General features: G+C 39.7%; 1 protein-coding gene across 2 annotated transcripts in view; it reads left to right on the forward strand.

Annotated features, from left to right (window-relative positions):
- Positions 1–13,022, forward strand: part of slc4a3 (solute carrier family 4 member 3) — an 89,906-nt gene that overhangs the window by 11,405 nt on the left and 65,479 nt on the right. The window contains exons 2-4 of one of the 2 annotated variants that reach the window (XM_028590966.1): positions 7,139–7,313; positions 7,760–8,010; positions 8,940–9,124. In XM_028590966.1, coding sequence (XP_028446767.1) covers positions 7,139–7,313; positions 7,760–8,010; positions 8,940–9,124 — 611 coding nt within the window. Of the gene's footprint in view, positions 1–7,138; positions 7,314–7,759; positions 8,011–8,939; positions 9,125–13,022 lie in introns of those variants that run through there. The other variant, XM_028590968.1, reaches the window with a different exon arrangement.

Raw genomic sequence — 13,022 nt, forward strand, 5'->3', positions numbered from 1 at the left:
AATCGCTGTCGGCAAACTGACCAGACATTTTATCATTGTAAAATACACTTCATTCAAAGTCGACAGAAACTAAATACCACTCTTGTTTGGTTGAAATGACCCCCTAATTCACCCATTTACATGTGGAAATATATGCTGGCTATATACACGCTAAAAGTATTGTTTATTTACATGTAGTCTAGTGAGTTTGGCAATGACGTTTTGGAGCTGTAAACATGTTAAGATTTTTTTTTTAGGATTTATTTTTGGGCATTTTAGGCCTTTTTCTCAGAGGACAGCTGAAGACATGAGAGGAGAGAGAGAGGGGGTATGACATGCAGCAAAGGCCCGCAGGGCGGAGTCAAACCTGCGGCCGTTGCGTCGAGGACTACATCTCTATATATGGGCACCTGCCCTACCAACTGAGCTATCTGGGCGCCCAGGATCTCACTCTTCAACAAAAAGGTCTATATTTGTATGGATCATTTCCACAATGTTGTCAGACACTTACTTTTCACAATAATAATCGGAGGTTGTCAGTGGCAATCCTATAGGATTACATTGCAGCCCGGTATGCGGCTGCCGGTCACAGCGTTCTTGCTCATTCTCGCTACTGGAGAAATTTTTTAGCTTATTGTTCACATCATCACGTGCACACAAATGCATGGGAAAAATACTGACATTTTCTTTTTCTTTTTTTGATTTTAAGGAATATAATTAAAAGGAATAAAAAGGAGCACAGACATGCCTTTAAGACTGAATTGTTCTCTCCAGCATCTCAACACAGGGATGAGTCACACATGGTTGTGTGGAAAATTCACATGTCTCTATCTGTTATTCAAGTGGAACAGATAAGACTGTGTTTTCAGGGGAAAAGATCTCTGCCAACTAAGGAAGTGATGTGTCATTACATACAGTGGGGACCATGGCATCCATAGTGTGCATCCCATATTGTGACACTGAAGGAAATAATAGGCTGAATGCTCGGCTACATAAGTGGACACTTCAATTTCCTTCCTTCAATTACTCATGCACTATGTACTTAAAACACACACACACACACACACCCACACACAGCACCCATAGGGAGAGAACAGCTTCTTTGCACCGTGACTTCTCATTAATGTCGCTCTGAACTATGGCCGGTATAACTTTTTTGTAAGGTAGTTTGGTGTGAGGGTATCTGCGTATGGAGGATATTAAAACAAACTCATGTAACCCAGCTGAGTGTGGGTTACCACAGAAACATCACCAGCTGCCAGCTGACGTCAGCTTCAGTTTCTTGAAGAGATCCTCGTATGGATGATATTAGCTTTAGTCTCTGCATGCGTATCCTAAAGGTCCTATATTGTAAGAAGTCTTTTTTGATTATAAAGCTGGTTGAGGTGCTAATTAAATACTGGGAAAATATCAAAACGCTCAATCCACAGAGCAATGCACCTGTGAAACTGTGCTTTTAAAAGAGCCGTCAGGACATCCGTACAGTTGTGATCTCACAAAGTGTTGCTACAGTGCCGTTATGGTCATTCCCCGGCTGCAATGACAGTGCAGAGACACCGAGAGTGCAGATGCAGGAGACCCGGACATGCTGACCAATCAGCGCAGACTGGGCTTTTTTCGGGAGTGGGGCTTAAAGAGACAGACGCTAAAACAGCGTTTCAGACAGAGGGTGAATACAGGTATATTCAGACAGACAGTATGAGAAAAATAATGTGTTTTTTCAAGCATTAAAGCAAGTACACATGTTCTAGTGGAAACCCAAAATACAAGTATGTACCTGAAAATGAGCATAATACAGATTAGTATTTTTAATTTTGATGGAGATCACAAAGTTTGGGTAATGTGTATAACAATGGCCAAAGAATCTACAATATTTCCATTTGATGAAGTCATGCAGCTGTAAGGAACGTGTTTAAATATTGAGTGTTAACATCATGACGCTTCAATGAAGAGCTCAAACATACAGAATATATACAATACTGTCAGACAATGTGGAATATTGCTCATAATACTGTATTGCTGCTGCTGCTGCTTGATATTGGCAGATTACAAGTGTAGAGGTGACAGAAATATGTGTTAGTTAGATGTTTTAGTGCATGTAATGATTGGATTACATTGCATGTATTAATCTTGCTTCCTTTCATTAAAAAAAATCCCATCCAGTAATAAGGCAAACGTTTTTAAATAATGGCTCATAAACATCAGCTGTGCAGTGACAACTGACAAGAAAAGCAAAACACTGATGCGGGTATTTATGTTAGTTGTGATTTGTTTGTCCCAGTGGGAAGCAGTTCTAAAGACTGTTATATAAAAAGAGTAGGAAGCTACAGAAAGCAGCGTAATCTGCAGAGGCAAACAAAATGATTGCATATTCTTATCTGCCGGAATTTTAATAAGCGAGTGTTTTCACATTTGAAACTGACGCCCTAGTACTAATCTACCCAGCTGTACGATCCATTATGCCTGGCACTGGATTATAAATCGACAACAAACATACAGCGACACATACTATCACATAGTGTAACATACTGCAGCCTGAAGGCATCAGCACTGAAATCTGGCTCAGCATAAAGACAGAGACAACTCTAGGGCTGCTCTCTCTTAGTCGATAAGTCAAATAATCGGTTGTTTTGGTCTTAGTCAACTTAGATTTCTTTAGTCGATCAGTCATGTTTTATGCTTTTTTCATGCTGACTGACTTATTTACAAGAAACGTACGAGCACATCTCTGGTAAACACAAGAATTAAAGTGGTGCTTTTGCATAACTCTTTGCGGAGAAACTCAGATTTACAGATCTGTCGATTAAATCAACTAATCGATTAGTCGATACAATTGAATGAGTGTTAGTCGACTAAGAAATTCTTTAATCGAGCACAGCCCTAGACAACTCCCTGATTTCATTAAATTATGTTGATTCACGTTTCATGAATGCACCTGCAGTGTCCATAAATGTTGTGGTCCCCTATACCACCTCAATATTTCATATGCTACTTCTTGGTCTGGTTTGCCTTTATAGTACATATACTGTATTTTAATCCCTTTTGAAAACTCCACACCTGTATATGAATTTTAATTGGATTTATGCTCTTTTGTCTGACCATGTATTGCATATTGTATTTGTTGTTAAAACAACAGTTTTTTGTGTTGTCTTCTTGGCTTAAAAAAATAAACTTTTCTACTCACAAAGACCCTTATACCTGTGAAAATAAAGGAAAATAAATAAGAACTGTATTCTTGTAGGGTATACCGAACAATGATGATGACTTAAGTATATTTGTATGGTTTAATGGCACCATCACATCAGCAAATATAATGAATGTCTTGCACAATATTTACACATTTCTCCCAGTTTTTCAGCATTATTATTTGATATACAGACTTGTAGTTTAGTTTAATGAATGAGGTTTTTTGGGAACTTGCTCAGCATGTGTTTGTAATAATTGACATCTGTTGGCTTGGCAGAGTGGAAGAGACTAATTACATTGGTCAGGTACTCTGCAGGTTTTATGGGTGCATATGTTACATTGTGTTCAGCTTCTAACTACCCAAGTGCATTACTTAACCAATGGTAAAAAATAGTTCCTACCGTTGTTGAATTTCTTTGTTTCATTTGTATTTTTGTCTTCCATTTTTAAACCTTAATCCATCATTAACCAAGCTATTTAAATTGCCTACGTTGTTGTTGCTTTGAACTTAATTACAATTAGGGCTGCACAATTATTTAATCAATTTGATCAAAATCGCAATGGTGCAATATCCATGTCTAAGGGCCGGCCTTTTGATAAAGGCAAAATATGTGCCAAACCATTTTGAATGAAATATTGTGTTGCTGCCAAGACGTCCCGGCCTACAACTCCTATCCTAGAGGCTAAAGAAAACATCTTTCTTTGCTACAGATCCACACTATAATCGATGAAAATGAGAATTATGATACAAAACTTATCATTCCCTCCAGTATCGTGAATCATATTGCAATATCAATCAAAATAATGACAATTAGAGATTTTTCTCATATTGTGCAGCCCTAGTCACAATCCCTAACCTTGATATTAGACCTAATGACATACATCCTAACCCACCTTTAATCTTTAAACCTAATGTCTTGGACATTAATAACCCAAATATGCCCTTACTCCACAAGGTTTTCCTGGAGTAAGGGCATTTGATCGTGACAAACAAGGCAAACACAGACCTACTCTCCTCCATATTAGTCAGCAGCTGATGAATATTTTAATGCAGCTCTCTGGCTCAGCATTCCATTAAATATGAAATATTAATGTGGCAGTAGAAGTTGGGGGCAGTTCATGAGAAAAAGGTTTGACAGCATGTTTGTAACTGTTCAGTGGCTGCTTGGCTGTTTAATTGAAGCCTCCTGTTCTCATAATTGATTACAAGTGGCCAAATCAGCCACAGAGTAACATCATTGTGTTTGATGTCGATGGTATCCCAAAGTGCTGACACTCACAGTAAACAGATGAAATGAAAGCTCTTATCCAGCAATTATTATAACCTTATTAATATTAGGAGGTTTCCATCTCCGTGTTGGCAGCACAGCAGACTCACAAGGGATTATATAAATCCATTTTGCTCCAGTGGGTTTTTACAGCATGTCAAAGGATCCACTGTCTAACTACTGATTCTTTTTTAAATTAATCGCTAATTATTTGAATAACAAGATGTCAGAAAGAGTCCACGTCATCAATGACATTGTCCAACCAATAGCCAAATACTCAAAGACATTTAGATGACTATTAAAGAAAGATGAAGAAAAGCAGCTAATTTTCATATTTGAGAAGTTAAATCTTTTTATAGTGCAATTTGAAAATAGCTAATGATATATAATGTGTACATACATAACTGTGTGTTTCTCCTGTGTTGTTCAGTTAATGTATTAAATGCATGTATTTTCTCTTCCTGGAAATAGTAGACTTATCTTGACTTTGTACACATACATGTAGCCAATCAAATGTGATTTGGAGCAACTAGATAACCATAATGTAAAACAGCACTTGACTGTCAGCATAGTAATAGTAGTAGTGTGTTTGTGTGTGTTTCAGTCGCCAAAGAACTCCTCCAACACAAATGAGGGAGATGTGGGTAAAGTCCAACAGTCAGTTAAAAATAGGGCAAATCCCTCTTATAACAAACCTGCCTACAAATATGTCCAACTGACATCTAACTCCCCTTTCTCTGTGACTTTAAGCAGCTTTTGGTGCTATTGTATCTATCAGATTGTAGTATCGATCCTGCTTATCTCCCATCAGACACAATGAATAGTCAACCTGTGTCTGTGTGGATGAAAACAGAGTTTTAGTGTGTCCAAACACTGGAATAGGAGCCTGTTCTTAAATCTGATAAAATGTAGTGTATTTGATATCACTGTACAGTGTCGGCCATCCAAATCCGACACACATAGTGCCTGCACCACCTGAGCATGGGTTGCCCCCCTCCTGTGTCCCTCCACCCCGACTGACATCAAAGCTGACAATAAAACTGTTTGAGTCATTCGCACCAATGGAGCTCGAGCAAAGCAAAAGCAGGTTTAGAGGAAATCCCTTCACTATATCTGCCACAGCTGAGAGTATTATTCCCTCATGCATTACATTAGGACTATTCAATTCAGAGTCTTACACTGAAAAACAGTGCTTACCAGAGCAAGGTAAGGAACGGAGGAAGTTAGAGAGGTTGAAATTAAAATAGAATTTGTTCCAAAGGAATATAGAGCACCTTAAACAAGGAGCAAAATTGAGCCAGTGTAAACAAGGCTTTTACTGCTCAGTCAATTTCAAATTCTCCCTTTTTATTTTCTGTCTGGCTTCATCTGCCTGGGCCTTGTGTAGATAGGTAGCTCAGACCATTAAACGTGTCCTGTCCCTTCATCCCACTGGTAATTAGGAAGTAATGGAGCTCTGGCTCAAGAAATCGGAGACCACAGAGCAGGAGCTTACCAAGCCAGCACCAATCTAAAAGCAGAGGAAGCAGCCGGTCCCGGTGATTTTAACCTATCAGAGGCACCATATGTCTCTGGCAGGACACTCCCTTCAGCCTCAGCTGTCTCCAGGGTCTGTCCAGTGCATTAGTTCTTTGTTGCTTAGCTTTTTGTTGTATTGATTTGATGTCCAACATACATGAAGTGGAGGATGTACAGGCACTGTGTGCCTGTTATACTGAAACATAATTCATTTTACAATATACTTTTTAGGTGTCTCCTGTGATGAATACAAAGCAAAAACAGGGGCTAGGGCCAACTGTGGTGGGCTTTGGCTTTAACTGGAGCAGACAAAATAAAAAGTTCCGTTGGCAGCAGATTGTATCTGTTCTCCACAATTGGAACTACTTACATGCAGTGTGTTGAGACAGTTTTACAAAAAAAATATACCTACTGTAGAATCCAGGGCTGCAACGAACGATTATTTTCATTGTCCATTAATCTGTAGATTATTTTCTCGATTAACGGATTAGTTGTTTGGTCTATAAAATGTCAGAAAATTGTGAAAAATGTCGATCAGTGTGTTTCCCAAAGGCCGACATGACATCCTCAAATGTCTTGTTTTGTCCACACCTCAAAGATATTCAGTTTACTGTCACACTAGAAAATATTAACATTTAAGAAGTTGGAATCAGAGACTTTGTAAAAATAAAAAAAATTACTCAAAACGATAAATCGATTATCAAAATAGGTGGCGATTAATTTAATAGTTGACAACTAATTGATTAATCGTTGCCTCTCTAGCAGAATTGGTGATGGAACTCCCACACATTTATTAGTTCTACGTTCATCCTGATTAGGATTTTACTTAAATTTATCATGAATCTGCTCCCTGTGTGGCAGATAATCAAAGCCAAGCTGTGTTATGTCAAGAAAGAATGTCTGATTGGATGACCCACTTGGATAGCAAATGCAACACAGCAATCAGATTGGCACAATTCGTGTAACCATCAAATTCCAAATCCACAGCAGTGGTGATCGCTGTCTGCATGGACAGATGGACCATATGGTCCCTTATAGATTTCTTAGTGAAAAGCCTTTTTCTTTTACAGCTAGTGCTCTCTTCTCCTGCAATTCTTATGTTGTATTGTCCTCTCCCTGTCAACTCTTTCTCCCTGCACGTTTTCTAGCGTTTTCAAGTGACCGTGTTCTCTCCATCCTTCCCCTAGGTGAAGGTGGAGGAGGAAGATGAGGAAGGGTCCATGGAGGAACTGGAGGAAGAGGAGGAGGAGGAGGACTGGGAGAAAGCCCTATCTGTGGAGCGCTTTGGAGACATCATCAGTGACTCTGCTTCTACAAGTGGAGACAGGATGGGTCGACACTACACTGAGAAAGACTTTGAATGTAAGCCAAGCTGCCATAGTATCATATAGACATTGTACCTACAACTACCCAATAGCTGTCACTTACAAACTAGCCATAACCCTAACCCAGTACAGAGTATTGATCCACATTATTATCAGAAATCAACCTACTCAGAGTAAGAATGCATAAGTTTCCCTTAAATTGTTCATTCCATATGACATCAACATTCTTACAATGATATAATTATATCACATTACATAGTCTTAAAGGCAGGTAATGTAGAAAATCTAGCAAGATTGGAAAGTAGCAGCTCCTCAGGTCTCCGTCTAAATCCACCACTTTGGTCCAGACTGAAATATTTCAGCAATGAGCTGGAACGCCATGACATTTCTTTTTTGAAACATTCTTGGTCCCCAGTCAGCAGACTCAACATTTCATACCGTGATGTCATTTAGATTTTATTCTTCTTCTTTTGTTTAACACAGATCACAGACACTCATTTCACCATACGCACCACCCCTTATCCACCCACCTGCCCCTGGCCCAGCGTTTACGCAAGAGGGTGCACAGCACGGACCGAAGGCGCAAGAAGAAACGGAAGAAAAGGAAGACCTCTCTGCCCCCCTCCGATGTTACACCCACCATCCACGAGGTAGACGAGGAAGAGGCCGAGTCTGAGACGGATGGACAGGGAGTGGCTGCCCCCCCCGCGGAGCTACCTGACATCCTACCACAGGTAAAATAAGACTGAGGAACCGTGGGGCCTCTAGTCATACATTCATACCATTTCTTTTAGTCAATTATTTGGACATGTTAAAAAAATACAAACACAAAGTAAAACTTATACGCAATAACAATGATAAGCAACTCAATGGACAAACAACAAATAATATTGTTCATGTTCAAAATGGGTAGTAAGAATTTGAGAACATTTCTGGTACTACGCCCAGGTACATTAAAGGTGCAGTAGGTAAGACTTATAAAACTAACTTTCTGTCATTATTTGCTGAAACTGACCCTATGTTCCAGTAGAACTACATGAAGCAGGTCATTTAAAATATCCGGCTCCTCTGGCACCACCTACAGCCTGTAGTGCAATTTGCAAAAATCCACAGCTCCCTGTTCAGATGCACCAATCAGGGATGGAGGGGTCTAACTGCGTGTCAATCACTGCTCATGCACACGCATTCATTCTCCCTTGTGGGGGGAGGGGCTTAGGAGACCTTTTTGGGCTTAAGCGGAAAAGGGGGAGGGCCTGAGAAGTTGTCGATGTTCAAATTTTTTTGGGCTAAGTCCTGGATCTTCACAATCCTACCTACAGCACCTTTTAATTATAGTAATAGAAATTCAATTTGAACAAAATAATCTGAACTGATGAACCAAAAACCATTAAACAGTCCACAAAGACGAAATAACCAAACAGGAAAATCACTGGTCCAGCTCATAGCCATTCCATATTTTTGTTGTCAATTTGTTGTCCATTAATATTCCAAGAAATTGAAATGAACGCAGGATCTTCCCTGCTATTGAGATGGCCCGAGGCATGGACCCGCGTCTCTGTGTTGGTGCAAGAGTGCCTGGCTCTGTGCCAACCTACCGATACCTACTGTATAAGCACAGGTTAGCATCTTCTTCCCCTCTCACTGATCTTCCTCTTCCTCTCAGTTTAGTTTGGGGAGCCAAGAGGACTTGGAGGAACCTCTCCCGCTCACTGCCTTGCACAAGGAAAACGAAGAAAATCCATTGTCGAGGCGAGCCACACCCGTTCTGATAGAGGGGGAGGCTCATAATGGGGGAGTTGTTCTCGGATCGAACGAGGAGCTGCGTGGAGAGGAAGCGGCTTGCAACAGGTAGGCTATTACAACATTTCAGCTGACATCTCTACTGAGCTTTTGCTAGTATAGCAAGGCAAAATGACTGCTGTGAAAAATCCCCATTGCTGTAGCCTGATGCTGAGCAACATAAATATTCATCTGGAGTCGTGTTTTTGGCCCGCTGGTGAAGTAGGGCTGGGTATTGTTCAAAAATATTCAATACCAGCACTGATACCAATACTGTGATTTCAAAACCGGTTCCTAAACGATACTTTTTTCGATACCAATTTTATAAAACAAAAAGAAATCACAACATTACAAATTACGGCACAAATCTTCTAATTCTTTTTTTTTTCTCTCCTACTACATGAGCCCCGTCTCTGTGTAACGTAGAGTTTTTCCTGAGTGTCTCTACGACTTGTTACGTTAGACAGCAAATCACAAACATTATTAGATCTTGGTAGAAGCATGCTGCATGATGACATTTACTCCTTAGGGATTGAAATTTGGTACTTTATTGGCAATTCAGTCGATACCCAGCCCTACTGGTGAATGTAAATCCAATATTCAAATATACTCTCTGTTCAGATCTGTTTTGGTCTCCACTAACTGATTATATCTGTCAAATATCAGTCTCTTCTGCCGTTTGGTGCTGGGCAGGTAGTGTACAGTGGGTTAACCAGGGCTTTTTTTTTTGCGGTAATGTGGCTAGAACCAAGGTTGATTAGAGCAATGAGAAGGCTGCGATCCAGTGCTGTAGTCAAGACCAGAGTGTATCGAGACCGAGACAAGACCAAGACCAGACCAGTGCGAGTCCCACCCTGAATGACACGATAAAATGTGGAAAATGCTAACCATAGGCACTGAGACCGAGTAAAAATATGGTTGAATCTGAGATGAGACGGAGGCTTTCGAAAAGTGGTCTTGAGACACTGCTGTGGTCCATAAAAATAAAACAATCAGCTTGAAGATGCTAAAATGCATCGTAGAGCTGAGGGGAACTGCACAGCTAGGTGTCCTTTCACATTGCACATCCATTGGGATAAATTGATACAGAAATGTTTAATTATGCAGCTTTAAAGGTGTGAAGTCAGGTTACACTTTTGTTACTGTAAGTCCATTTCACTGGGGAGTCTTCCTGGTAATGTTGAATGAAACAGAGGTACGCAGAAATACGTTTCTATGGTTACCTGTAGTTTATGTAAAGTGCCCTGTGGACTGGTTTGCCGTAGATTGGTTGAACTCACACACCAACATTGTTTGGGTGCACTGTTCTTCAAAATTATGGGGCCACCTGCCAGCCACACAGAAATGAGCATTTTGTCGGCCATAGTATAAGAGCAGATAGCTCTACACAGCAAATCTCCAGAACCATGAGCTATTTCACTCAGTTTTCAATTGCATAAAACACTTTTTTTCAAAACACTACCCACAATTCTATACCTAAGACACAAAACTCTAACAGGAAGTGACTTGCTTCCCTTTCCAAACACAACCAATCAAAATGCTACACTTATATACCAGGGAACAAGCACTCCTCATGTGTGCAAACACATAACTGAACACTAACCAATCACTGCTTTAGTATAGGCCTATATATAGGTCAAAGGTCAGATTACCTGCTTTGAACAATGGATGCCAACAACAGACAGAGAGCAAAGGGAGGAGGAGGGAGAGACAGGGGACAACAACGAGGAGGAGGAGGAGGGAAGAAGAGAAAGAAGGTGAGCCATCTCTGATGAGATTAGGGCCACACTTATTCATCATGTGATTAACCACGGATTGACCATGAGAGAAGCCCATCTTTTTTGTCAGGACACCAGATGTTCCAGAACTTTACGACATTCCATTCACAACTATGTTCTTTGTCCCCAATTTTGTTTTTATACAACACACAACAGAAGCATCCTTTAGACTATAACAAAGGGATAAATAATAGAAATCTGGAAACTCTTTGATCAAATTAACTCAGGCAGCACCTGTCAGCCATTGAATACAATTTCAAAGCTGTAGACAACACTATACAAACCAATAAAAATAAAATAAACAAACAAAACAAAATTAAACAATAAACATGCCTTGGTAGAACCAGTTACCACGCCTACTAATCCATTATACCCATTGTTACTTATAAAAATCGGACAGACATTTCTTTTATTGCATCCAAAAAGGAGCCCCACACTCTTCTGAAAATATCTTCCCTACCCCTGACTCTATAGGTAACCCCTTCAAAAGTAGCCATCTTTGTCATCAACTCAATCCATTCCTTAAAACAGCATGAGCTAATTGACTTTCAGTGTCTTAATACAGTTTTTTCCAACTGCTTACACACGTTTTCAAAACTATGCCTCCTTTTTTCAAAACTCTACACACAATTCCCAAAACTGCACACACAAAATGCTAAATGCCTCACATTACCTTCAAAATGAAACACGGCATTCAAAATAGGGTTGGGTACCAAAACTCGGTGCCAATAGGGAACCGGTGCCGACGTAAACGGTAGTAACGAGACCGAATAAGAACGAAAGTTTCGGTGCCTCATTTCGGTGCTCAACTTTACACTACACCTGACAGCATGTAACGTTAGCCTACCTTTAGCTAGCAGCTGGATTAATCACGATTAAAATGCTGACAGCTAACGTTAAACAGTGTAAAGTGTGACTGTATTTCACTGTGGAGGACTTCTACAGCGGGATGTAACAGTCTGCACTGCAGCGCAGCAGCTGCCGTTGTCGCAATTCATAGATATCCAGTATGTTTATATGGTCGGAATTAAACAACACAGACGGTGCGTTCACTTGCAGCTGCCATTGTCGGAATTAAGCAACACAGATTCACTTAAAACAGGTAGCCTCGTGGTGCATTCACAGTAATTGTAAAATACCCTTTTCCTATCTGGGGTTCAACAGCAATTTACTGGTGAAATAGGTTATTGTTATAGTTATTACATTATTATTAAATCTTTAATTTTGACCATGGCCTTAGCAATAAACAAGTCACTGACTGTTGTTTACTACCCTTATTTTTTTTCTTCTTCTTTTTTTTTTTAACTTTATTGAAAAGTACCGGTTCAGGCACCGGTTCAGGCACTGGTTCAGGCACCGGTTCAGGCATTGGTTCAGGCACCGTTTAGGCACCGGCACTGTTTTAAAAGTATTGATTTAGCACCGGAATCGAAAAAAAACTGAACAATACCCAACCCTAATTCTAAATACCATAAACACATCTCAAAATGAAGGATTTACATCAAATGGCAAACACTTTTTTCACAATAGTAAATGTTTAGATATACCATGTACACATGTTGTTCTAAATCTGAAGCTCTTTTGTCTTTCATAGGCTTAGTAGCAGAATAAGAATAAGAATAAGACGATATCCTTTAAAAATGTGTTTTTAAAAGTCTGAGTTACTTAATCACTGATGATAATAATGGGCACAACGTTGAATGAAAACAGTTCTTATTTATTTTCTTTAAAATGTAAGTAAGTAAAAACAATTCAAAGACATAAAATACTAATACTATACTAATACTAATTGAACTAGTGTAGGAACATTGAACTCTGAGTAAACATTCAGTTGTACACCTCTGCTGTAATGTAAATTGTGCAGCATACTAGCAAGATGAAATCATAATAATAAACAAAGGGCTCTGTTCTGTAACATATGGCACACAACCATGTCCTTATTGGAAGCAGTCCTGGAGCTGGGATAGGTTAGTGTCAGGCCTGGTTCTGATAGTCCTTCTACTTGACTGTATAGTCCTTCTGACCGGGGACGTATGCTGGGATCAGGAGTAGTTGGATGTGACCTGACTGGCCCAGGTGAGGAAGAGGTGTATGGAGTTATATTACTATCTTTATTCAAGAACGCATTATTTCAATTTGAGAGCATTTCTTACTGATATTACTTTCAGATTTCTTGATCTCACACTCAA

The sequence above is a fragment of the Perca flavescens genome, chromosome 11 (genome assembly GCF_004354835.1).
Source record: "Perca flavescens isolate YP-PL-M2 chromosome 11, PFLA_1.0, whole genome shotgun sequence".
NCBI classification, from domain to species: domain Eukaryota; kingdom Metazoa; phylum Chordata; class Actinopteri; order Perciformes; family Percidae; genus Perca; species Perca flavescens.